The sequence below is a fragment of the Taeniopygia guttata genome, chromosome 8, assembly GCF_048771995.1.
Source record: "Taeniopygia guttata chromosome 8, bTaeGut7.mat, whole genome shotgun sequence".
Lineage (NCBI taxonomy): Eukaryota > Metazoa > Chordata > Aves > Passeriformes > Estrildidae > Taeniopygia > Taeniopygia guttata.
Window position 1 is genome coordinate 1,024,476 of NC_133033.1, and position 26,401 is coordinate 1,050,876.

Here is a 26,401-nt window from a genome sequence, read left to right on the forward strand (position 1 = left end):
CCGCCCGGTTAAAGCGGCCGCGGGCGGCGGGAGCGGCACAATCACGGCTGGGGCGGCGAGCGGGGCCCGCCCGCTGCCCGCGGCCCCGCTCCGTCCGCCCGCCCGCAGCGCCCCGGCCCGCACAGCCCCGCCAGCATGGCCGGGGCCATCATCGAGAACATGAGCACCCGCAAGCTCTGCATCGTCGGGGGCATCCTGCTCGTGCTCCAAGTCATCGCCTTCCTGGTGGGAGGGCTCATCGGTGAGTGCCGGGGCCGCTGCCTTCCTCCTCCTCCTCCTCCTCCTCCTCCTCCTCCTGCCGCCGCTGCCCGCTTGTTTAGTGCTGGTTACAGTATCGCTGACTCGCTCCCATGATCTCATTATCCGCTTTTGTAGCCGAGCGATCCCGGCTCCGGGCCCTTTGTGCGGGGGGAGCCGGCCAAGGAAAAGTTTTTGTGTTGCTTTTTCTTTTTTTTTTTTTTTTTTTTTTTTTTGGCCTGGTTTCAGCCTGGACTTAAAGAAAGAGGGAAGTGGGAAAGCTTCAGTATGGCGACGGAACGCGCAGGGAGCTTCGCGTTTCAAAGTTGGCTTAGAAAATAATAATAATTTGGTTTTTTAAAAAGGATTTTTCCTCCTTTCTTGGCGCTGCACCTCCCCGTGCCTCGGCCTCCGAATCAGCCGCAGGAGGAAGCCTCCCCCCCTTCCAGAATGAGAAAAAAAATCAATAAAAAATCTAAAGGGAAAAAAAAAAAGGAAAGAAAAAGGGAAATGACTGGTGGGAGGGGGAGTCCCGGCTCTGGGGTCTTTCTGGGACTCGCTTTGTCCGGGCTCGTTTCTGCGGGGGATCCCCCCACTCCCTCCCGATCCCGTTCCAGGGGGGGTCCCCTCTCCTCCCTCCCATCTCCCGACCTCTGTCGGGACGGGTCCCCTCCGTTCCGCCTCCCGCTGCAGGAGCTTCCCCCATTCCCGATCCCGTTCCAGGAGGAGCCCAAACCCGCGTGGGCTCGGCCTGGGTTTGTTCCTGCCCGTGCACAGCCCTCGTGGCCGCCCAGGGAGGGATTTCATCCCCGGCTCCCCTCGGCTCTGGGCCCCGAGCTCCGCAGCGGGACTCTAAAGCCCAGATTGTGTTTGTTTATCCCTGAGCATTCCCAAAGGCAGCGCGATGGGAACTGGGACACAGCCCTGCGGCCGGGAGAGTTTTCCCTGGGGGATGGAAGGAGGAAGATGGAGGAGAGCGACTTTGGGGCGAGTCCTGGGATTTTTTTTCGTTTTTGTTTTTTTTTTTTTTTTTTTTTTTTACTAGAAAGCAGCTGAGTTCTGCGCCGGCTCCCTGGAATGATGGGCGCATGGATGTGGCTGCTTTGGCCATTTCCAGGGTGGGAATGTTGCTTTTCTGTCCGGGAAGGACCGTCCAGCCCTGCGGGGCATTCCCCAGTGCCTGGGGCAGGGCCGGCTCCCATCCCATCTCTTCCTCCCGGGCAGGATCCCTGCGGAGCTCTGAGCGTTTTAGGAAGAATCGAGGTCAAATTCACTCTGAAACTCTGTTGCACTTCGTTGGGAGAATAAAGTCGGGCTGTTCTCTCCGTTTGAGAGGGATTGAGGGAATAGCCCCGGCCGTTCCTCAGGAAGCAAGGTCTGTGCTCCTGGTGCCCATCAGTGCTTTGCCTTCGTGGCCTTGAATTATCAGCCTCTAATAACCATAACATTCCACTAAACATAACTGTGGAAAACTTCCGTTTCCCTCATTCTCTTACTTCCTCACCTCTGTCACAAGGGAGTCTCTGGCACGTATTGACTAAAACTCATTTTTCCTGCTCTTGCAGGCCTGAAACCACGCAAAGTTTATCAGGATTAGCTTTTTTCCTTCCTTTTTTTTTTTTTCTCTTTAAGAGCTTGTTCAAGAGCAGGTTACTGAACCCACTGCTGATTCCTGAGATAAAATTTCTTGGCCTGTGCTGTGCAGAGAAGCCAAACTTCATCTTAAAAGGGTTTTCTAGCAGTTTCTTGCTGCTAAATTGAAATAGTTGCATTTTCCAAAGGTTGGTGTGGCTCCGAAAGCCTTGTTTGTGCTGGCATTTGGGGACAGATGTGACAATCACATGTTTATGGTTGGCTTTACAGGGAAAAGACAAATGTTTTTGCTCAGTTTTGAAGGGATTCAGAGACTAGAGAATTTAAATTATGTTAGTTCAGTTTTTCAGCTGGCTTATGCCCTGCTTTATTGGCTGGGCATCCACATCAGGCCCTCTCATCCTGGATGGGTCTCTCAGGTGGGGCTGGAAAGCTGCAGGGACAGGTTGGATGTGCTGGGGACAGAGATTTGGGGCTGAGTTCAATGCCCTGCAGGACCTCAGTCACTGCATCCTGCTGGAATTCCTGCACAGTCTCAGTCACTGCATCCTGCTGGAGTAAATACATCTTCTGTCTGTGGTCAAGTCCGAGGCGGTGCTGCCCCAAAAGTTCTTTAATTCCTGGAAATCCCCACTTAAAGTGCTCTAATCAATCATCCAAACTGTTCTTTCCTCTGCAGCATTTACCCCTTCTGATGCATTTAAGGAGTTTAGAGGCTCATCCCTGAGCCAGCAGCTCCCAGCCAGCCCTCCTGGGAGCTGGAAATCCAGGGATCTCTGCTGCTTGTGAAACACTGAGTTCCATGTGTAACCTAGGTGTGGTCCCCAACATCTGGCAGGGTGACACACGGCCTGGGAGGCTGAGCAGCTCTCCCCAGGGGCCTGCCTTCATCTGGGCTCCCTGTATCCCTGGAAACTCTGATCCAGGGGCTTGGGATTGATCCCTTTAGCCATTCCCAAGGAGATTCCTCATGGTGAGCAGCGGGTCGGTGGCCGGCGTTGCGAAGGGATCAGAGCCGTGCTAGGAGAGCTGCCGGTGCCACCCCACAGCTGCTCCCAGGGGTGACACCAGGTGGGCTGGCAGCAGGGGTGGCCCTGCTCTGGTTTGATGCAGAGCACCCAACAGACACCAAAATCCGGTTATTTTGGTGTGCCCAGGTCTAGACAACCCAAAATACGTACACGAGTGGGACAGGGCTGCACAGCCCAGCCAGCCTTTCCCCTCGCAGGCACTTAGGTCATGTTTCAAAACAATGACTAAGTGCTCTATTTTAACAGATCCCTCGTGCCAGTCCAAAATACCCAAATGCAGCACGTTGGTACCTGATACAGCCACCACAAAGCTGGTTTTCCTCACATCGGGGGGTTTGTGCCACTGCTGGATCCCAGCTCGGTTTTGGGCCGTCAGTGTGTGATGCCAGAGCTTTAATGCAGCTTCCACATTTCCAACAGCTCTTTTATTTAGCAGCAGGAACGTTATCAGCTCTCAGGTGGGATTTGCTCAGAGCTGTCTGTTGGCAAAGCACGAGATGCACACGGATGGGAGAAATTCCTGTGGCAGGAGGAAGCTCCTGTGCCAACAACTCCCTGACAGGAGCATGCAGCCAGGTGGGGTCAGGCTGTGCTCCCAGGGAACAAGGGACAGGATGAGGGGAAACAGCCTTAAGCTGTGCCAGGGGAGCTTTAGGATGGAAATTTGGGATAAATTTTTTAATGGAAAAGGTTGTCTAGCCCTGCTGCAAGCTCTCCAGGGCAGTGGTGGAGTCCCCATGCATGGAGGGAGCTTTGCAAAGCTCAAAAAGGAGCAAACACAAAAAAGAGAATTTTACTGGGCTGTTTCTTTGCCGTGCTTTAGTAATGAGCTGTTGGCTCCAGAAAGTGGGGCTGTCACTACTTGAAACCCCACAGGATTCCTGGTGTCTGCTCCCTTCGTGGAAAACATCTTGTTTAAAGGTCACGCTTCTGGGCTGTGTGTGATGTGTTCAGTTGGGATGCAGCAGTGGGAGATAGAACATGATGCACAAAATTAATCCTAATGCAGCCTTGTCTCCACTCTCCTGCTGTAAACGATGGCACGTGTGGATTGCAGGAGACTGGGATCACCAGGAATGGTTTCTGTTATCGTTTGTGAGGAATGGGGCTGATGATAATTTACAGGCACGCGGCGTTCCCGGGAGCCCCTGCCTGCTCTGCCGTGCCTGGATCCAGTGTGGCTGTCCTGGGATGCCACCAGCCTTGTGACAGCCCTGGACAAGCCACGAGGACAAACCTTGCACCTCCAGTGCTGGGAAGTGTTGGGTCTCAGGACAAACCCCTGAGGGGCTGGAGCGAGTCCAGGGCAGGGAACGGAGCTGGGAAAGGGTCTGGAATCCCAGGAGAGGCTGGGGGAGCTGGGAAGGGGCTGGAGAATCCCTGAGGGAGCCGGGAAGGGGCTGGGGGATCCCTGAGGGAGCTGAGGGGGCTCAGCCTGGAGCAAAGGAGGCTCAGGGCCCTTCTGGCTCTGCACAGCTCCTGCCAGGAGGGGACAGCCGGGGGGTCGGGCTCTGCTCCAGGAACAGGGACAGGAGGAGAGGGAACGGCCTCAGGCTGAAACAAGGGAGGTCAGGTTGAATATTGGGAAAAGTCTTCACAAAAAGTGTTCTCCAGCCCTGGCACAGCTGCCCAGGGCAGGGGTGGAGTCCCCACTCCTGGAGGGATTTAAAATCCCTGTGGATGTGGCACTTGGGGACATGGGTCAGGCGTGGCCTTGGCAGTGCTGGGAACAGTTCAATTCCTGGCCTAAAAGGGCTTTTCCAACCTAAACAATTCCATGATTCCACAGCTGGACCAGCTGCAGCATCCACTTACCTGTGCCTGCTGCTGGGAGTTTTGGCTGGGGTGTTCCAGTGGAGGTCACCACAACTGCTCCAGGCCAAAGCTGAGCTGGGACACACCGGTGTCCTCCTGGCAGCTGCCGGGGTGGAAGTTGTGGGTGCAGAATCTGACTGGATTTATGTGGGTTTGATGCCTCTTGGTTGTTTTGAAAGCAAAGCTTTTGATTACAAATTATCTTTCTCTGTGGGAAGCTGTTGGTGTCCTTTTCTAGTTGCCTTTTCATCCTGGAATTTTTATATATATGAATTTACTTTATACATATATTAAAAAAAACCCAAATACATGTCTGTGCAGCAACATCTCAGTTTCAAAAACTTTTTGAAAGGGAATTTTCAATGATTTGTTTTCTATGAGTTACTTTAAAGGTCCCTTTCAACTCAAACTTCCATGGTTCCAAGGATGCCTTATCCCAAATCACAGATCCTCGGTCCAAACGAGCACAGGGAGTGCCGGAGAGCTCTCTGTGGTCTGGGCAAACCCAGAGCAGGCTCACACCCAGGGAAGTGCTGTTAGTCCAGTGCCCACCCATACACTGTACAAATTTAACTGATTGGAAAAGTGGAGGGATTTATTTAGCACATGAGTCCTCTGGGCTGAGGAGATGGATTAAGGAGGTGCAGGTTCACTGCTCCCTTCCCTGGCTGAGGCTGGAAAAACAGAATTGTTGTGACTGGAGGAGCTCAAACTTCCTTGTGTGTCTGGCCTGGAGAGATAATGAGTCATGTGTGGCCATGGCTGAGCAGCTCTCCACAATCCCAGCTCATTATCTAAATGTCTGATTTGGCTCCTGAGCCCCGAGTTTCCAGGATTTCATTTTCTTTCCTGGGATTTCATTACCTTCCTTGGGCTGAGCTGATCTTTTGACAGGGAAAGCGCTCGGATTTCCAAGGTATGGCTAGGAAAGAGTGTCTCAGGCTGGGGATAAAGAACATTTTTGTGTGCCTGACTTCCTTTCATGCAGGGCCTCTCCAGGAGCTGCTCGGTGCTCCGTGGCCATGAATGCCAATGGATCCTGTGTATAGGCACATTCCTGCAGGGCTGCAGCCTTGGCAGAGGCGCTGGGAGCCCAGGAGAAAGCAGACACGAAAGGTCATGTCTGTTTAGTTTAGGTCTGCTCAATTCTTCTTTTGAAGAGCTGTAACTGTAGCTGAATGGGCAAAAGTGCCAGAAACGGAGAGTTCCCAGGCAGGAACGGCAGTGCTGGGGCCTGAGGAGTTGGAAATCCTCGGGGGTGCTGGGTTTTTCTCTTTTCACAGCTGCATCACTTCCAAACCCAAACCTGGGAGAGCTCAGGTGACGAGGCCAGTCCTCCTGCTGTACCCCCTGTATGATTTAAATGTGACCCAAGCACTGCTCCTGCTGCCTCCCTGCCCTTTGAGAGGAAAACCTCTACACAGGAAGCCTTTTCCTTGGTAAATAACATTTGTGGCCTTTGAAGTCCCTGTTAGCCTGGGAAAGCCTTTGAAGGCTGGAGGTGTCCAGTGGGGAAGGGCCTGGACCAGCCCATTCACATGGAGATGAAATTCCTCACATATCTGAGCACGGGCAGTTTCCAAGGTATCTTATCCTGGGGAGTGTCAGGCTAGGAGAAAAGCTGCTGGATAACAACAGCTCTTCCTGCTCCTTGGGATCTGTGTGCAGGATTTCATACCTTGGCTGGGAGCTGCAGGAAATGCATCTCATTCCACTGCAAAACTGACTTGGAAGAAGATCAGGCTCTCTGTGGCAATTAGTAAATCAGTCTTACCTGTTTTTTTTTCCTCTTTCTTCTTTTAAATGTGTTTGAGTATCAATTTCTGCATTTAGGGAGCTCTACTCATGCTCACCTCATTTGTATTCGTTGCAGCTGTTGAATATGGATGTGAATTATGGAGATCATTCATTCAGTTCTCCCAGCAAGCTGTGCCTCATAAGATTTCCCTGCTTTGTGACTTGCCTGGGGCCGAGGGAATAATTCCTTATCTCTGTTCCCCAGGAGCCCTCTGGCTGCTTATCAGGGAGTTGGGAATCTCCTGCTCCCTCAATTCCAAGGGCTCTGGGCATGGCTGCTCCTGCAGCTCCTTGGAAACTGATTTATTGGAAAAACCTTCTGTTTGTGCTGCTCTGAAGAGGCTTTGCTGGTAGCAAAGCTGCAAAACTAACACTGGAGAACAAACCTTGAGGACAAACAGCCCCTGGGACATGAGAGTACCTGGCAATATGTGACTGGATTGTAGAGTCAAGAATCCCAGGGTGGTTTGGGTTGGATGGACCTTAAATCCCATTTTATCCCACCCCTGCCATGGCAGGGACACTTCCACTGTCCCAGGCTGCTCCAAGCCTGTCCCTGTTCCAGGGATCCAGGGGCAGTCACAAAGTTTCTGTTCTGATCAAGAAAACTTGGGTTTGATGGTTTGGACGGTTCATTGTTATGGCCTGAAAAGAGAAACCTGTAGTACTGAAAAAATTTCTCTGAAACAACAGAAATATGGATGTTCAGCTGCAACAGGATATCTGGAAACTCCCACTGTAAATCAGGATGGAATTGCTGCCCCGGGACTTTAGAGGATTTTGGTCTGGATAGTTTGAAGTCATATATAAGAAAGAAAAACCTTTCCCAAGGGGAGTGGGCTTCCAGTGGGCAGTGGGATTATTTAAATATACAATTATTCTGCATATAAAAGTTGTTGTAGTGTTCCAGAAAGCTTTATGAAATAAGAACTATCAAAGAAATAGTAATTAAAAGTCTCTGTCACTCAGGTTTATAAAACTGGTGCCATCGAGGTCAGGAAAGAGGGAGGCAGAAAAAAATCATGCTGCAATAAATACATATTTATAATCCCGAGTGCATAGATGGTTTTATCCAGGTTCTGGCTGTTCCAGTTGGAAAAGCTGGGTCTGCCCATGATAAATTAGCTTGTTTATTCCTACCCTGCAGTCGCTTAGGGTAATGAAGCAGAAGCCCTTTGTGTGTGCTCGCTGGGAAGTGCTGGCTGGCTCCGAAGGGGGTAATTGAGTAGAAAAGCAGAATGCTCCCGGTGCCGGGAGAAGTTAAATCCCCCCGAGGTCAGGGGGATTCAGGCTTTAATCAGTGTGGACACAATGCAATTGAGAGTTTCCAAAGGGCTTGTTTATGGTGCTGGAGCAAGGGTCGGGGGATAATGGGAGTGCTGGAGGTGCTGGGATGAGAAGGTGCAGGATGTGATTCCCAAGGTGAGGGCTGCTGGGGAGCTGAGAGGGGGTGGAAATCCTGCAACTTGAGGGCAGGAGGAAGGAGGTGTTTAAGGCTTCATCCCAGCAGCTTTTTGAAGATCTGCTTAATTTATTGAAATTAAAATACTGAGTGATGGTGGCTCTTGCCCAAACCTAGGTGTATGTAATATCCCGGCCAAAAATGCTAAAAAATTGAGCTTACTTGTCTCAGTATTTTTTTTCCCCTAAAGATTTAAGTCTAAAACCACAGAAGCAGAAGGGTTTATGTCTTTGAGGATTAGCTCCTGAAGGAAGCCCCTTGGACCTTGTTTTCTGCTGTCCTAGTGGGATCAGGCCCTGAGCACCCTGCCCTGACCTCCTGGCTGAATGGAAAGGATGAAATTCTGCACAGGAGTTGTTTCAGTCAGCGAGGCACAGCTGAGGTGGCCCTGGCAGTCACGGGAGACCCTCCCTGGGCAGTGGTGGCCACATGGTGAAGGTGTCCAACTTCCCAAGTATTTGCTGCCTAAAACCATTGCAGGGAGCAGCAGGATCTGCTCTGCCCCTGTAATTTGGGACATTTTTGGGATTTCTGCAGTGAGCTGGGCACTTTAAGGGCCCAGCTGGAGGAGATGCAGAGGCAGAAATTTAGGAGAAATTTAGATAAATAGATATTGGGAAGGAATTGTTCCTGTGAGGGAGGTGAGGCCCTGGCACAGGTGCCCAGAGCAGCTGTGGCTGCCCCTGGATCCCTGGCAGTGCCCAGGGCCAGGCTGGACATTGGGGCTGGAGCAGCCTGGGACAGTGGGAGGGTGTCCCTGCCATGGCAGGAGTCTGGAATGACACAAACTTTAAGGTCTCTTTCAGTCTGTGATCCTGTGGCAGTGCTGGCAGCTCCAGCACCTCCTGCCCATGGCTTTTGGCACTTGGCACTGCTGGTGTCCAGCCCCCTGGCACAAGGGGTCTCTGCCCCATGGCTGCTGCCAGCCCCTGGGGCCAGGACTCCCTCCTGGGGGCTCCTGGCTGAGCTGGCTCCTGCCAAACCTTCCTCTGGAAGCTCTGCTCCCCTCTTACTCCAGGTGGTACCTGCATTCCTGCAGCTCTCATGGCAGCGCACACAGAGCTATTCAATTATTTACAGGCTGACAGAGATCCTGGGATCTGTGGGGCTGCTGCACCCCCCGGGCTGGGGGCAGAGGGGCTGGGGCAGCCCTTGGCACCACAGCACAGCCCAAATCCCTGGGTGCGAGCTTTGTTTTGCATAGCACTTTGTAATGCTCTTGGCTGAGTTGGCTGAAGCTCCACAAAGCATTTTTTTTCCACTTGGTTCAACGCTCACTTGGATTTTATGGGCCAGGAGCCAAATCAGTAATGGAAGCCAAGTGCCGACGTTTGTTTGGTGCGCGATTCCCGACGAGGAATATGTATAGTAATTGTCTCATGCTCCTCAAAGCTGTAACTTTGGCAGAGGGGAGGCTGCAGGGAGCGTGCCAAGTGTTTAAAATCATAATCAGGCAGTGATGAAAACATGTATTTATGGCTATAATGAGTTGCATCAAAGCAAGAAACGTTCGGCTTCTCTGTAGAGGGAACGCTGTCTCTTAATTCAGAAATGCCTTCGAAATTACCCAGAATGTGTCAGAGAGCTCGGCTGAAATGCCTGGCTTACTTCACAGCAAGATTCCTGATATTCCCTTTCCGCTGCAGTTTTACCTGTGGTTACTGGGTTCTGCATCGAGGTGTATGGTGGAGGAATCAAAATTTATTACAATGTTTTATGCACTGTGGGCATGTCATGAGTGTCCTGTAACCTGGACTTGCAGCTTCATTTGTGTTTGTTTGCTGAATGCTTTATTTCATTCCACTTTGCTGTTTCTTGATGCAGTATTTAGGGTGGATATTGAGCAAGGTTCTTCCCCCAGAGGGTGCAGGCACTGCCCAGATCCCCAGAGAATGGGCATGGCCCCGAGACTGCCAGAGCTTCAGGAGGGTTTGGACAGCGCTGCCAGGGGTGCGCAGGGTGGGATTTTGGGGTGTCTGTGCAGGGCCAGGGGTTGGATCAATAATCCTTGGGAGTCCCTTACAACTCAGGATATGTCCCGATTCTAGTATCAAGAACTTGTTCAGTTTTGGGGTTGCTTTAATGTCTTGAGTGTTGTGTGATTCCTGTGTGCAGCAAGCGTTTGGGATGCAGCAGTGCAACAATGCATCCCAGAGAGCTGGGGTCAATCTGGGAGTGCTCCTGGCTCCCTTCAGTGGGAAAAGCCCTCCAAGGTCAGCGAGTCCAACCATTAACCCACCTGCTCATGGCAGTCCCCTGGAGCCTACCCTTATCCCGGCATCCCAGTGCTTTTGGAGCTGGAAGAAACTCAGCACTGTGAAAAAATGGAAAAAATGCAGTTGATAAACATTTGGCTTTTGAGTAACTTCCTCCTGCCTGGCGTTGAGTCACCGCTCCCTGCCCATGGGAAGCTGTGTGGATGTCACCCTGTGACGAGGTGGCACGCTGGGCAAGGTGCTCCACAGGGATCCTGGCTGCCATCCCAAACGGCTCCAGAGCTGCTGGGATGATCCTGCTGTGCCCAAATTACAAAGGAGCCAGGGCTGAATCATCTGGGTGTAGCAGTGCGGGGCTGGGGGCAGCCAGGAGCCCTAGCTGGGAGGGTGAAGCTCACTCTGGGGTTGTTTTCCTCCTTGGAATATTGGGAGTTTGTAGGGTGGTGTTATTGCTGCTGGAGTTTTTGGGGGTCTGTGATCTGTAACAGAAGTCCTGGATGATCAGAATGAGGATAATGACAACATGAAAATTACCTTCTGCAGAGTCTCATTTCCCATGCCACTCACTACCCTGGAGGAAAATCTTCCTGCCCGAGGAGATGTGTGGCCTTGCATGGTGCAGATCCCCATGGTAAATCTTGCCCTGCAGGACCACGAGGTTTGGGATTAGTTCATCCATCCAGGTTTCTCTGGGCACATACTTTATGTGTGGATTTGCTTGATTGAGCACAGGCAAAGGAAAAGATTTCAGTAAATCAGGCTGATTTTGTGTGACCGAGGTATCTGAGACTGAAGCAGCAGATCCCAGCTCTTCAATTAATCCTAATTTGATCCCACTACAAAGTCAGTCATACATCTGTGGATGTAATAAACTTAATTACTTGACTGTGAGATCAAAGAGCTGTGAAGGAGCAGCACTGGGTGCATTTGTTTTAAATTGCCTTCAAAGAGTGGAGCAGGGAGCTGCGAGTTTTGCTGGGGAAACCTCTGTATCAGATGTCTGCAGATGCTACAAGTGTGGTTCTCTTGCATTGCCAGCTCCCAGCCCCACGACAGCTGTTCCCTACATGTCAGTGAAGTGCATTGATGTGAGGAAGAACCACCACAAAACCAAGTGGCTGATGCCCTGGGGACCCAACCACTGCAAGAAGCTGAAGGACTTTGACGAGGCGGTGAGCCGGCAGATCGAGGCCAACGACATCGTGTTCGCTGTGCACATCCCGCTGCCCAGCAAGGAGATGAGCCCCTGGTTCCAGTTCATGCTCTTCATCATGCAGCTGGACATTGCCTTCAAGATGGACAACGACCTCAGTAAGTGACTGGCAGAGGGAGCTGCTGCCTGGCTCTCATTTCCTTCCCAGTTGCCTCCCCTAAAGGGGTTTTTACTTTTACCTCTTGCCATGAGTTGTGTTTGTGCCACACAGTGAGGTGCTGCTGGAGCACCTCCTGAATCTGGGAAGTGCCGATCCTGGAGTGGTTTAGGTTGGGAGGGACCTCAAAGCCCGCCCACTGCCATCCCGGCCATGCCAGGGACACCAGCCTGGTGTCCACTGTCCCAGCCTGCTCCAACCTGGCCTTGGACACTGCAGGGATCCAGGGATGCCCGGGCCTGCCCACCCTCACAGCCAAGAATTCCTTCTCAATATCTAACTTTAATTTCCCATCTCTCTATTTGAAGCTATATATATATATATAAACACTAAATAAATATATAACACCCTCCCCACCCCACACACAAAGCACACAATTCCCCCCAAACTCAGAAATAATCCTGCACTAAAACCTGCAAAATTATGTTGAGAGCAGCAAGGGCAGGACTGCTCTGGCCCTCCCTGGAAGGGAAGTTGTCCATGTGTTTGCATGTTTTAAAGTGTTTGGGGAAAATCCCTCTCTAGCTGTAAGCTACAGTGAATAAACAATTTGCATTCCAGACTGGCTGAGCTGGATGTGTGCAGCTCCTGGCCTGGCTCCAGCCTGGCTGTGGGGCTGGCTCCATGCTCAGGGATCCACGGGGTGAACCAGTTCAGGGAGTTAGTTGGAGTTAGGAGCTTTTTTAGCCATCTTTGTGTCCTTGGCCCCTTCCTGCTCAGTGTGGAACCGTTCCTCCAGCTATTTATCCTAAAATCCCAGACTGGTTTCGGTTGGGAAGGATCTCAGAGCTCCATTTCTACCCCCTGCCATGGGCAGGGACACCTTCCACTATCCCAGGCTGCTCCAAGCCCTGTCTAACCTTCAGCACTTGCAGAGATGGAGCAGGGATGATTTAATGCATTATCATTAAGATAAGTTAGAAATGAAATTGTAGAAAGCTTTCACCTGTGTTCTTATCCCTATAATTATCTCTGAAATGCAGAGAGAGCAGCTTTGTGCGTTTATTAAGTCCTCACCTCCTTCCGCTTGGACAGATGATTGCATTAGGGAAACAGCTCTTTATCCCAAGGATTTTCAACCGTGCTGGAGTCAGGAGCTGGCCGAGCCCTTGGAGCAGGCTGCTGGAATGCTAACCCAGCCTCTGGCAGCATTTCTGCTGCAAGAGCAGAGCCTTCACTTCGGCTTTGTGCCCTTCAGTGACTGAGTCCTGCAAAGGTGGGAGGTTTTTTTGAGATCTCAAAGCAGAACAGCTCATCTAGGGCCACTGCTGGGTAATTAAGTGCAGAATATCAGGACCTAGTAACACATTTCATTTCTTGCTTGCTAGATCGTGTTATAACAGCTCTTGAAGAAATAAACAGCAGACTTGTTAGTCTGAATTAATTGTACTTGTGTGTCTGTCCCCTGCTGTTAAATGAAAGGTCCTTATTGATCAGGTGATTTGGATCAGCTCCTCAAAAGGGACAGTGATAAGGATGTGAAATAACCTCAGTTCTTCTTTTAAAGCAACAATTCAGGTTTCTTCTCTCTGGGGCTCTGAGCCCTCCAGGCCTTCTCCTGCTGTGGCCGATGCCAGCAGGGGCTGGTGCCAAACCAGGGCCACTCCTGGAAAACACCACAGCTGCTGGAGCCTCCGGTCACTGTCCTGAAAACCATCTTGGAGCTGCCTCAGACCATCCAGGAAAGCAGCACTGCTGGGAACTGCACAGGATTTATCCTCCTGAAGAAGCTGCTGCCGGGGCACATCCTGGTCTCCTGGCTCCTGTAGCTCCACTGCAGGGTCTGAAGATGCTGCGCAGGGTCCTGGGCTCTGCCAGTTCCCCTTGGCCTTCACCAGGGAGGTTTCTGAGCCACATCAAACTGTCCCCTGCTTTTTTCCTCCATTGCCCTTGCTTGTCCTCTTCCCCTGCAACTCCTAAGCAAGGCCAATCCACAGAGTAAACCTGCATTCTGCTTTTTCAGGGTGCTGGGTGCCAAAACCCTCCTGGGGCAGGGGCAGCTGGGCTGTGCCTGTTGGGAAATGTTGGTGATTCACGGCTGACTCCTCATCCACGGAGAGCTGGAGTCAGTCCTGTGTCAGCTCTCCCCATCCAGAACCTGTGTCTGCTCTCCTCTTCCAGGACCTGTCAGCTCTCCCCATCCAGAACCTGTGTCTGCTCTCCTCTTCCAGGACCTGTCAGCTCTCCCCATCCAGAACCTGTGTCTGCTCTCCTCTTCCAGGACCTGTCAGCTCTCCCCATCCAGAACCTGTGTCTGCTCTCCTCTTCCAGGACCTGTCAGCTCTCCTCATCCAGCCAGAAAGGGTTGCTGTGGGACAGAGGGAAAGGGCAGCCCTGGTAGGGTGCCCTGAGAGAGCCTGGCAGGGGCTGGGCCTCCTGGAATACCCAGTGGGATCTCGCTTTCCAGGGGAGCAACCAGCCCTAATCACCTTCACCTTGGGAACTCCCTCTGGACTTGCAGTGGTTTTGAAACGCAGATTTTTTGGAATGCAGATGTTTAGAAGCTGAATTTATCCTTCCCAGAAAGCAGGGAGAGACTCAGGCTGTTCCTCTGAGGAAGAGGCTATTTCTGTGCTGTCCCTTTCCTTTCTTGATGCGTTTGCACTCAATTATTAAAACCCCTTCCCAGAACTGGGAAAGGAGGGGTCCAGAGGAAGGAGATGGAGTTTCCTTGCAGCTGGAAAGCAACTGTGTACAGTGAGAGGGCAGAGTGCTGCAGCCTCCTTTTCTAATTCATCCAGCCTTGGGCTTTTTGGTAGGTTTTGTAATTTTAGGGAGCTAGTGAAGCATGGAAGTGTAATGGAAATAATTCCAGCATTTCTGTTTGCCTGCCATAGGCTTCTCCCCAGCCAGCTGTGTTAGTGTGCAGCTGGCACAGAGCCCCCTCCTGAAACAACTCCACTATTTTTAGGCCATTGTAATGTAAGTGAAGATATCCTGGGCAAGTATTGTCCTATAAAGATTCATGGAAAAGCTCCTGGGCAGTAAAATGCCAGTGGGAAAAATGACACTGGTGGTGCTTGGAGCATGTGCAGGGAGTCCCTCAGTGCGGGGGTCACAGAGCTCAGGGCTGGGAAACCTCCAGGAGCGTGTCTTGTCCTCATTTGGGTTGGAAGGACCTCAAAGCCCACCCAGTGCCATCCCTGCCATGGCAGGGACACCTCCCACTGTCCCAGGCTGCTCCAGCCCCAGTGTCCAGCCTGGCCTTGGGCACTGCCAGGGATCCAGGGGCAGCCCCAGCTGCTCTGGGCACCTGTGCCAGAGCCTGCCCACCCTCAGGGAAGGATTTATCCCTGATAAATCTGATTCTGCTCCCTCTCAGTTTAATGCTGTGCAGGAAAAGGGTACCCTCCCCTCCCCAGAAAATTGTCTGTTCAACATCTGATTAATGGGAATAAGGCACAAATCTTTTTAAGATTTGGTTCTCTGTCAGGGTTCTCATTTGTTCCTCAGGGACAATGTGAGTTGCTGATGGAAGGCTGGCGTAGGGTAATCATGGAATCATTTTGGTTGGAAAAGACCTTTAAGATGGAGTCCAACCACTAGCACAGCTCTGCCATCGGTCTGCTGTGCTGAAATATATGGATATATGGATATATCTGTATTTTATGTTGACAGCCCTGAAAGGTCTTTGCACAAAACTCATTTTCAAGGGGAGGTGTCACCCCAGCAGAGAGACTGATGGAATTCCAGAGGGAGCCTCTAATCCATTGGCCTGGAAAGGCACGCAGCAGTTCATCTTCTGCCTTCTGGTTTTCATACTCCATGGCAGCAGCAGCATTTGGACTGCAAAAATGAAATACTGAAAGCTGTTTTTCTTGGATTTAATCCCAAGCATTCCAGTTGGTTTTATGGCTTCTGAAATGGAGTTCATGGTTCTTTTTAGCCGGGCCAAGTTCAACCTTATGTTCCCATTTATCTGTTTTGCTGGTCTCCTAAACAGCGGATCTGAGATGGTAAATTCGTGTTTCATGGAAACCCAACTCCTGGCAGCTCTGGAAAGGGACTGCATATGGATCTGGAGGGTACAGATCACGTGCACCAGAAAATGCTCAGAAAAATCCTGCAGTGTCCACATCAGATGCACAACCCAGCCACCTCCGAAGGGAGTAAAAATAGAACTGCCAACCACAGATCCCATCCACGCCCCTTCCCATCCGGTGGGATGAGTGTGCCACCACGTATTCCCAACAAAAATATAGCTGAAAAGATGGGTTCTGGAGCCATCTCCCCACACTTCTCCACAGTGGATGGTTCTGGAGCCATCTCCCCACACTTCTCCACAGTGGATGGTTCTGGAGCCATCTCCCAATGCTTCTCCAGTGGATGGGTCTGGAGCCATCTCCCCACACTTCTCCACAGTGGATGGGTCTGGAGCCATCTCCCCATGCTTCTCCACAGTGGATGGGTCTGGAGCCATCTCCCCATGCTTCTCCGCAGTGGATGGTTCTGGAGCCATCTCCCAATGCTTCTCCGCAGTGGATGGGTCTGGAGCCATCTTCCCACACTTCTCTGCAGTGGATGGGTCTGGAGCCATCTCCCCATGCTTCTCCAGAGTGGATGGGTCTGGAGCCATCTCCCAATGCTTCTCCACAGTGGATGGCTCTGGAGCCATCTCCCAATGCTTCTCCACAGTGCATGGTTCTGGAGCTCTTCCAGCAGCTGTGGCTGTTAAGGGTTTGGTGCCCTACAAAAGGAGGCTGGGCTGTAACATGCACATGCTCATTTTGGAGCGTGTTCCTCGTTCACAGCCTTCCCTGGGATCCGTGCCTGGTAAACAGGAGGATTTTCCAGCTGGTGGAGCTGGTACAGACTTGCCTGAGGTTTTTAAACGTGTTGATGCTCCTTGGCAGCCTCAGCTGCAGCTCCAGTGCATGAACTCGCTCAGTTATGGCTCCTCAGTGAGTCTGTTCCAGCCTGAATGAGCCTGATCCAGCCTCATTCCCTCCTGGCAGTGTCCTGGCACTTCCTGGCACCTTTCCCAGCAGCTGTATCCCGGACTGTCACTGTGCACACGGCCAGGAGGGGACGAGCTGCTGGTCCCACAGGGATGTGTGACCTTGCCAGGCCATGAGCTCTGTGTGTGTCACTGGCGTGCCAGCTGGGCCATGTGCAGAGGCAGGAACAAGTCAGGGCAGGTGTGGAGGAGCAGGGGAAGGCTCTAAAATGTTCTGTAGGTGAGGAAGGAAGGACTCCAAAACCCTTCTGTAGAACAACTGAAGCTAAACAAGATGTGTAGAAAACATCAATGCTGTTGTGTGTGGCTGCTTCTGAGTTTTTTTCCAGCTAGGCCAGCATAGCTCAACTTCAGTTTGTTAATTATCTTCATAAAGGAACTTTGTGTTGTGTTTTTTAATTACTCTGGGAACCTTCTGAACCTCCTGTCTCTTTGCTGTTGCAGAGGAAAATGCAGAGATCACCCTGGATGTGTCGCTGGCCTATCGTGATGACATGTTTGATGACTGGGAGGAAATAGCACATGCCATAGAGATCAGGAAGCTGAAGTGCACCTTTGGCTCTCCAAAAGTAAGGAATCTGGTGGTGGGGGTGAGTGGGAGTTGTCCTCTTCCAATCACAAAACCACGGAATCGCCTTTTCCATTAAAAAATTTTCCCCAATATCCAAGCTAAACCTCCCCTGGCATGATCTGAGACTGTTTTCTCTTGTCCTGTCACTTTTTATCTGGGAGACAAGGCCAGTCCCCACCTGGCTCCCACCTCCTGTTAGGGAGCTGTAGAGGGTTCGTCTTGGAAGGCTCCCATTAAGGCCTGAAATGTGACCCTGTGAGGTCAAACCATATCTACTCAGCGATCCTAAACAATTAAATCCATGAGGAGAAGTGTCCCTCAGCCACTGTCTCACAGGCAGGCTCCGGGTGCTCCCAGTGCTCCCAGCTGGAGGGGTCTGTGTGTGCTGGTCCCGGGGGCTGAGGGCCGTGCTTCTGCTCCTGCCCTTTGCAGACCGTGGAGTCCGAGGGCCGTCACTACGACTGCGACTTCCTGCCCTTCATGGAGATCGGCAGCGTGGCACACAAGTACTACCTCATCAACATCCGCCTGCCCGTCAACGACAGGAAGGGCATCAACGTGGGCATCGGCGAGATCAAGGACATCCGCCTCGTGGTGAGCGTCCCGTCCCTCCTCTGCCAGCCGGCATCTGTGCCCAGGCTGCTGCAGCTCCTGCCCCAGCTCCTCTGCCTCCAGGGGACTGTCCTCCTCCCTGGGAATGCCATGCCCTTCTCAGGAGTTCTCTCTAGGCCTGCAGAGCTGGCCTCTTCCCAAGGCTCCAAGCTCCCTGTGTCCTCTGCTTCCCACCACACAGTCCTTCTTAAGGACAGGAGCTAAGGAGGAACAGCAGGGTTCAAAGGGGGCCTGGTCTCTCCTGGAGTTGGCTGTGGCCATGTGTGGGAAGGCTGTAGTGATCCTTGCTCTGCCCACCCTCGAGGCTGGGTGAGCAGAGATGCTTTTCCCAGCTGGAGCCCTCCCACCACGGCTGTGGTGGCTGCAGACAGCGGTGGGAGGACGCGTGGCTGGAGAAACACGTTAATGAGCCAATGCTCTTCCCACCAGGGGTGACTTGACTCCATGAGGATCTTGTTACTCGTCTGGGAGTAATTCTGCCAGCTTTTTCCATGCTGTGTCAGAATTCCCTCTCTCCCTCACCATGGAAGCTGTGTCTGCTGGCATTTGTTCTCAGACCTTCTGGAACCTGCCCAGGTGGCCTGGGGCTCCAGTGAGCACCTATTCTCTGACAAGCCATCACTGGGATGCGCTTCCACACGTGTGCCTCTCCTGACGCTCCATGAGGAGAAGCACGGGATGATGCTATCAAACCCTGTACCCTGGTTTTCCTCAGGGCATCCATCAAAACGGAGGCTTCACCAAGGTGTGGTTTGCCATGAAGACCTTCCTGACGCCCAGCATTCTGATCATCATGGTGTGGTACTGGAGGAGGATCACGCTGATGACGCGCGCCCCCGTCCTGCTGGAGAAGTGAGTAGGGGCCCGTGGTGGCCCAGGGGACCCACTGAGGTGGTCATTGCTCCCAGGCAGGGCCCATGGCTGGGAGACAGGAATTGTCTCTTCTCCATCCCCTCCCTCCACCCAGGCACACTGGAAGCTGGAGACCTACCTCCACAGCTTCTCTCTTCTTTCCTGTTAAACCCCTGGAGAAAAAGGAGCTGCTCGGAGGAGCTTAGTCCTAGGGGGTTTGGTGACAGGGGGTGACACTTCCCAAAAAGTGCTGGATTTCCTTCTGTTGCTCTCCACGCACAGCTTTGGCTTTTGGGGCTCTGTCCTTCCCTCGCACACTGGGATGGGCAGAGATGGTGTTTGTGCCTCTCCAGGGTCATCTTTGCTCTTGGAATTTCCATGACGTTCATTAACATCCCCGTGGAATGGTTTTCCATTGGATTTGACTGGACTTGGATGCTGCTCTTTGGAGACATTCGACAGGGCATCTTCTATGCCATGCTGCTCTCGTTTTGGATCATCTTCTGCGGGGAGCACATGATGGTGGGTGCCACACCCACGGGAAGGTGGTTTCCAGCCCCACTTCCAGGAAAACCTGGCAGCTGATGGTTGTAAATGATGCTGGGGGGACTTGCACCAGCTGAGGGGATTTCAGGCTAACTTTTCCTTTTTCTCCTCCTCCCCACCTGGTGAGCAGGACCAGAACGAGCGGAATCGGCTCTCGGGCTACTGGAAGCAGGTTGGACCCATCGCTGTGGGCTCCTTCTGCCTCTTCGTCTTCGACATGTGCGAGAGGTGGGTGCAGCTGCACTGCCCAGCTCGGCCATCCCAGAGCAGAGGTTCCTGCCACCTCCTGCACAGGGACCAGTTCAGCCCCACGGCTGGGTGCACAGCCCCATCTCCCAGAGCCAGGAGAGGCTCCTGTGGATGCTCCCAAGTGTGCTGGCTGTGGAAACACGTCCCACCTCACCTTCTCCTGACCCACATGGGAAAGCAGCACAGCTGGCTTTTCCCCTGCAGAATTTGGGGAAAGGTTCTTCCCCCAGAGGGTGCTGGGCACTGAACAGATCCCCAGGGAATGGGCACAGCCCCAAGGCTGCTGGAGCTCCAGGAAGATTGGGACAACACTCTTAGCCACGGGGTGGGATTGTTGGGGTGTCTGTGCAGGGCAGGAGCTGGATCAATGATTCCTGTGGGTCCTTCCAGGTCAGGATATTCCCTGATTCTGTGATTCCCTCTGAGCCCTCTGACAGTCGGTGTTTGCTCTCTGCAGGGGAGTGCAGCTCAAGAACCCCTTCTACAGCATCTGGACCACCGAGGTGGGCACGGAGCTGGCTGTATCCTTCCCTGGTTTGTGGGAGAGGCAGGTGACCCCTCCTGCCAGGTCCCTGGGAGGTGTGGGCAAACTCCCTGCTTTTGGGGTCAGGGGCTGGCTCAGGCACTGCAGGAGATCATCGGGGAGCTGAATATGGGAATCACCTGGATAATGTTTTCTAGGATTTCCTGTTAATTTGTAGCGTGTTCCCTTAACTTCCTCTGCACAGATGGCCTTTATTATAGTCGCAGGGATCTGCCTGTGCCTCTATTTTCTCTTCCTGTGTTTTATGGTCTTCCAAGTGTTCAGAAACATCAGTGGGAAGCAGTCGAGCCTCCCTGCCATGAGCAAGGCTCGCCGCCTTCACTACGAGGTAAGGGTCCTCCTTGGGGCACAGAATCCTTGTTTTTAAAAGACATTTTGGGCCTCAGAGTCTGTTCTGAGTCCCCCTTTGTCCATAATCTCTTCATACTTCTATTTCTCCTCCTCTAATATTAATTTTTGTGTTTAGTGGGAGGTCTTGCTAAGACCATCTGGTTTTTCAGGGTATAAATTTGGATTTTTGGGGCCGTCGTTTCCTTACAAAGTTGCTGGAGGGTCAAAGCACAACACATTCCCCCCATTATTCCCATTTTTAGCCCATGATTTTGTATGTTCTTCTGTCCTGCCTGATTTGCCTGCTGCCAAACCTGAGGAGCTCACTCTCAGTGCTTAACCTGCTTCTACATGGGTACAAATATTTATCCCCAAAGTCGTTCTGTTAAATTATGGTCCCTTCTTCTTTAAACAAGTCATTATCACCCATCAGGAATGCACATAAAAAATGAGGAAATTGGACTTGAAAGAATTTGAAGCAGATACTGAGTGTTTTTCCCTCTAGCAGGAGGCACAGGGGTTCAGTTTGTGGTGCAGAGCTGCTGCTGTCACACTCCACACCCAGACATCCTGGGAGCACAGATCTGGTGTGGAAGAGTTAAATTAATAGTCCTTTGTTGTCGTGGTGTGGCAGGGTAATTACGCAGACTCTGACATTTCCACCTAAATTCCAGAACCAGGTTAAAAAAACCCACGCACTCACCCAAAACCAGAAGAATTTGTAAGTAAAAATGTAGAACCAGTGAAAGCAGGGGCGGTGGGCAGTGGGATTGCCAGCCAAGGAGCTTGTCTCGGAATCTCCGTTCTGTGCTAGGCAGCCGGGTTTTGCAGACCTTGGAATCGCTGCAGCCGGGCTGGGGCTGAGGATGAGTGTGGTGAGACCTTGAGGCCACGCTGGGGCACCGACCCCGCCACGTGTTTGTTTTACAAGAGCCGTGCCCCCTGCAGCCTGCCGTGCCACCTCTTCCACTTAATTAACTGCTGCTCAATCAGTCACCGGGCAAATGTCATGGAAAGGCAGCGCTGTCCAGACGTGCCCACCCCGCGCGGAGCTTCCGGCAGGAGCGCAGACGTGTGGGGAGCAGAGGATATGGGCTGTGCTGAGCACGGCACAGGAGTGGGTGGAGGTTGTTTTGCTTTGGGGTTTCGTGGGTTGGACCCTTGTTTTATTTTTTATTTTTTATCCTCGTGTCTTGTCTATCCTAAAACCAAAAATGGGTTTTGTGGATTCTGTTAATGTGACCAGTGACATTTCTCTCTAAACAGGGGCTGATTTTTAGGTTCAAGTTCCTGATGCTCATCACCCTGGCCTGTGCAGCCATGACCGTCATCTTCTTCATCGTGAGCCAGGTGAGGGGTGGCTCTGGGCTCCCCGGCTGCTGCTTCCCAGCTGCTCCTGGCGCTGCTTATCGCTGGTCAGACCGGACTGGCCTGTTCTGAGCATGTTTGATAACAAGCTGCTTTTGAAGAAGTTGTTTTGGTTTATTTGAAGCTCTGCCATGCAGTTGCTGAGGCTGGAGCCGGCACAAAGGCCCCTGGCTCCCAGGGAGCGTTGGGGCCGCACCGTGCGGAAATCGGCCAACAGGCTTTAGTCATTTCTGGGAACTCAGCGAGAGGAAAATGTTCTGTTCACACTGAAACACTCGGGTGGCTTTGTGTGCCCACGGAGATGTGACAGCATCCAACCCTCCCTGGGCTGACTGCAGCCCTGCCGTGCCCAGCAGTAGCTGTACCTGTTTCTCCTGAGCTCTGATGTCACCTCTGTACCAATGTGCTTTTATCACTGCTTGAATCATGGAGTCACAGACTGGCTTGGGCTGGAAGGGACCTTAAAGCTCAGCTCATGGGCAGAGACACCTCCCACTGTCCCAGGCTGCTCCGAGTCCCAATGCCCAACCCAGCCTTGGGCACTGCCAGGGATCCAGGGGCAGCCACAGCTGCTCTGGGAACCTGTGTTCCTCACAGGAACAATTCCTGCCCAATGTCCCATCCATCCCTGCCTTGTCCCCAGTCCCTCTCCAGCTCTCCTGGAGCCCCTTTAGGCCCTGGGAGGGCTCTGAGCTCTCCCTGGATCTTTTTCTTTTCCAGGTGAGCACCCCCAGCTCTCCCAGCCTGGCTCCATGGCAGATGGGTTCCAGCCCTCAGAACATCTCCTTGGCTCCCTTTTTAAGCTACTGTAGTTTTCTTCTTGGCCTTTATGTTGTTCTTTAACAGAAAGCAACATTGCAGCCTGAGCAGTCTGTGTATCTTCAAGGAATATTAATATTGATGGTATTTTCATGGATGTTGACAGCCCTCAGCGTGTGGCAGGTTGGTGCTGTCAGCCTGGCCCCTCCTCAGGCAGCCGTGCTCAGCACATCAATTCCCCCATTATTCACGCTGGTTTTCCTGCTATAAAAGGTCTATTTTTAGATGGTGGATATTTGGGATGTCAGTGGTGTCCCCAGGTAATGCCCTTTGTGTGCCAATCTCTGCTGAGCACACGCTTGTGGCGGGGGTATCACAGAGCGCAGCGGTTCGGTCACAGTAAATGAGACATCAGAGCTGAAGAAGTCCTGAGGGAATCACTCTGTCAGGAGCATCTTCTCCCTGCAGCCTGAGTCCAAAGAGGAGGATCCCAGCCTGACTTCTGCCTCACTGAACCTGTTACACTCCATTTCCTCCATCCTGTTGAGTTGATGCTGTTCTCACTGATTTACTCCAAGGCTGCGTCTTTACGGAATTTGCTCTTCCTGATGGCCTGGCCGTGTCTGTTTTCCCTGGACAGGTGACAGAAGGCCACTGGAAGTGGGGGGACATGACAATCCAAGTGAACAGCGCCTTCTTCACGGGCATCTACGGGATGTGGAATCTCTACGTGTTTGCCCTCATGTTCCTGTACGCGCCATCCCACAAGAACTACGGTGAAGACCAGTCCAATGGTAAATGTCCCCACATGACCTGAGGGCTCTTGTGGGGACAAAGGTACAAAATAGGGGGTGCCTTCTGTGCCTTTTTTTTTTGGCCCACTCAGTGCCTTGAAAAGTTTTGCAAATGATGGTTTGAGTTTCCAAGCAGGCACTTGAATTAATAGCTGGGTTAGACAGGTTTGACTTTTAGCCAGGGCTGGCTGGAACCTTCGGGGTGGTTTTTGTGCCTTCTAGCATTGCCCAGATGGAACTGCGTAGCTCAGATGGAGGGATGAGGAGCGGAGAAAATAGATCCTCCTGTCAGGAGTTGTGCAGAGCCAGATGGTTCCGCCTGAGCCTCCTTTTCTCCAGGCTGAGCCCCTTCCCAGCTCCCTCAGCCTCTTCTGGGGCTCCAGCCCCTTCCCCAGCTCCATTCCATTCTCTGGCCATGCTACAGCCCCTCAATGTGTTTCTTGTGCTTCTGTTTAAATAACTGTAAATAAAATAATTTACAGCAAAGTCGCTGGTCTGTGGCTTAGGCAGCTGAGCGACTGGAGGGAATAAACTGGATCTTTCCCTTTGGAATAGCCCCTATTTCATTGTGAGACTGCACTGATGGAACTCCTTTGTTTCTCAGGTGACCTGGGGGTGAACAGCGGGGAGGAGCTGCAGCTCACCACCACCATCACCCACGTGGATGGGCCCACGGAGGTGTACAAGCTGGCTCGGAAGGAGGCTCAGGAGTGACACGGAGGTGCCTCAGCAGGGACCGGCCTGGGGTGGGAGCAGAGGACACACGAGTCCTTCTGGCTGGAGACCCCTCTGGCCACATCCGCTCCTCGAGCACCCCGTCCCTGGTGCATTCACAGAGCAGCGACAGCGAGCAGAACATTTGTAACTCTTTACTATGGTGTAGTTATTCCTGGGGGGAGGGCTGTGTATTTTGTGTTACACTCGGGCACGTAAAACCCTGCTGGAAGGGCACGGAGGTTGCAAAGTCACAGGTCTGGACGTGGGGCCGGGGCAGAGCTGCCATGGGGCAGGTTGGAATTTGCTGGGTGTGCTGGTGCGTACAGGTGCTGCAGGGAGCTCAGGCAGGAGCATGTGCTCAGTACTCTGGGTTTGCTCCTGCATGTAACTTACGCAAGGTGCTGGTTGTGGGGGAGGAGCCTTGTTGTAGAAGCATTTAATTCCACCACTGTGTAGCTGTACTGACCCTTGTCTGAGTCTTTGGGCAGCCCTGCAGCCACCCTCTGTCGCTGGATGAAGCACAGCTGGGAGAGGAGTAGACTGTTAGTAAGGCTTTAGTAGAAGCAGCAACTGCTTTCTCAGCAGGTTTTACAGCTATTTGCTGGATACAGGGAATGGCCAGCCTGGATGCTGAGCTGAGCTGAGCTGCAGGAGAACAGAGCACTCCTGGCCCAAGTTCCCAGCTGGCTGATAGCACAGCCAGCTCCTCCCTGTTCTCAGTCCCTTTGGCTTGCTGTGCTGTTGTGGCTTCCTCCCCTTCCCCTTTTGTTACAGTGCATCCCTGGGAGCTGGGCAGTCTCGCTCTGTGCGCTGCCAGGCTGGAGCAGAGCTGGATTCTTCCAGGGATTATCGGACTTGAAAGGATCCGCTGGTCACGCACTAATGTGGCTCTTTGCTTTCCCAGAGCAGAGGCGGGCACCAGGCTCACTCAGCCCCGTGCTGGGAGACCTTGGGCAAAGAGAGGGGAGTGGGAACTGATCCGGGCTGAGGTTTGAGCTGAGCCCTGCTGGGCCCAGTTCAGAGAAGCAAATGGTGGGGAAGGGTCTGCGCTGCCAGGCACACCTTCCATGGCCTGGAGCGTCCAGAGAGCCTCATGAGCAGGCAGGAGTAAATGTCTGTGTTAACTGCTGGTGACATGTAACTCACCCTCCAGTTCTGGCCCCACAAGATAACCTGCTGCTGCTGTGTGTTGCTGAAGCATTCTGGGGGAGGCAGAGAGGGGAAACTCATTCCTGTCAGCCCAGGTACCATCACGATTCCAGGTACCATAACAATCCCCACCCCAGAATTTATTCATTTACCCTCATCCATTTATTAAAGCTCAATACTATGAAAAAAGAGAGGGTGGCACCGCATGATCACCTTGCATGTGTTTGATTGCTGGGCACCATCGCATGGGGCTCCTCCAGTCAGGACAGACCCCTCTGCCAAAGACCTGCTCCCTCTGTATTAATTGCAGCTCCTGCTGGATTTTCTTAAAGCAATTCTGTTCGTTGTGTTTGCCCTCCCCAGGATCCCCAGCTTCCCCTGCCCCTGGAGGCAAAGCAGGTCCAAGCAGTGTTCCTACTTGTAGTAGCTACTCCATTAGGAGTGAATTAAATCGATGCACATCCCTGTAAGCCTGGAGCGTTCCCAGCTGAACACTCGACTTTGCAACTTTACCATCCCTTTTCCCTTGGGTTCTTACGTGATATTTATGTTGTTCCCATAGCTGTGTCCGTGGGTTCTTTTCCAGCTTAGACTATAGCATTGCATTTTGTAAAGGCTCCCCACGAGCAGGGAGCTGCAGCTTTCAAACCAAATTTTGTGTCAAACACTAACAATTTGTTTATGGGGTGCGTGTGCGTGTGTGTGGGGGTTTTTTATTTCTTCATTCCTCAGCCCAACTCATATTTCTCGGAAATAGTCCCTGGGTCTTATTAAAATATATCCTTTTGGTTTTTTTGTTTAGGTTGAGTTCAGTTTTTACAGAATGCTTTAAGCAACCTGGAAAACATGTAGGTTTGTTAATTTAAATAAAATATACAATATTGTGGATTTGCCATTGGAATTTCTCCTCATCTCCTATCTCCTCTGGCAGTGGGATGCCATTCCCCTTTGTCCCGTCCTTCTGGACCCTCATCAAAAGTCCCTCTCCAGCTCTCCTGGAGCCCTTTAATTACGGGAAGGGGCTCTTAAGGTCTCCCCGGAGCCTTCTCTTCTCTTCTGAGCAGCCCTGCAGGGTTTTCCTTCCAGTCCCTGCCTGCCAGCCCTGGAGCTGTCACAGCTGTGCTGTGACCTTTGTGTGTTGGCCATCACCCCACTGCAGTGTTGATTTGGGCATCACCCTCCATCTGCTGCCATATTTCACGGTGCTGCTGCCCACTGCTTGGAGCCTGCTCTCCCCACGTTGTCTTGCTGTCTATAATCCAGGGAAAGTAAATTTCAAAAAAGTGTTGGTGTCTTCTCCCAGGGAGCAAGTGACAGGACAACAGGAAACAGGGGAGGTTTAGACTGAATATTTGGGAAAATTTTTTCATGGAAAGAGTTGCCCAGCCCTAGCACAGCTGCCCAGGGCAGGGGTGGAGTTCCCATCCCTACA

At 52.3% G+C, this 26,401-nt stretch overlaps 1 protein-coding gene across 1 annotated transcript; it reads left to right on the forward strand.

Annotated features, from left to right (window-relative positions):
* Nucleotides 1-25,857, forward strand: WLS (Wnt ligand secretion mediator). The gene is made up of 12 exons (XM_012575367.5): nucleotides 1-241; nucleotides 11,190-11,462; nucleotides 16,923-17,047; nucleotides 17,482-17,643; nucleotides 18,377-18,513; nucleotides 18,867-19,035; nucleotides 19,190-19,287; nucleotides 19,766-19,829; nucleotides 20,037-20,180; nucleotides 21,449-21,532; nucleotides 22,950-23,103; nucleotides 23,708-25,857. The coding sequence occupies exons 1-12, from the start codon at nucleotides 136-138 to the stop codon at nucleotides 23,815-23,817; spliced, it is 1,626 nt and encodes a 541-aa protein (XP_012430821.2). The 5' UTR covers nucleotides 1-135; the 3' UTR covers nucleotides 23,818-25,857.
* Nucleotides 25,858-26,401: the final 544 nt, after the last annotated feature.

What these genes read in the sequence shown, in the direction of transcription:
- WLS (XM_012575367.5), top strand. Translation starts at nt 136, where the DNA reads ATGGCCGGGGCCATCATCGAGAACATGAGCACCCGCAAGCTCTGCATC. An exon ending in CCTGGTGGGAGGGCTCATCG is followed by an intron (nt 242 to 11,189) that starts GTGAGTGCCGGG and finishes TTGCATTGCCAG; the next exon opens with CTCCCAGCCCCACGACAGCT. An exon ending in TCTGCGGGGAGCACATGATG is followed by an intron (nt 19,036 to 19,189) that starts GTGGGTGCCACA and finishes CCTGGTGAGCAG; the next exon opens with GACCAGAACGAGCGGAATCG.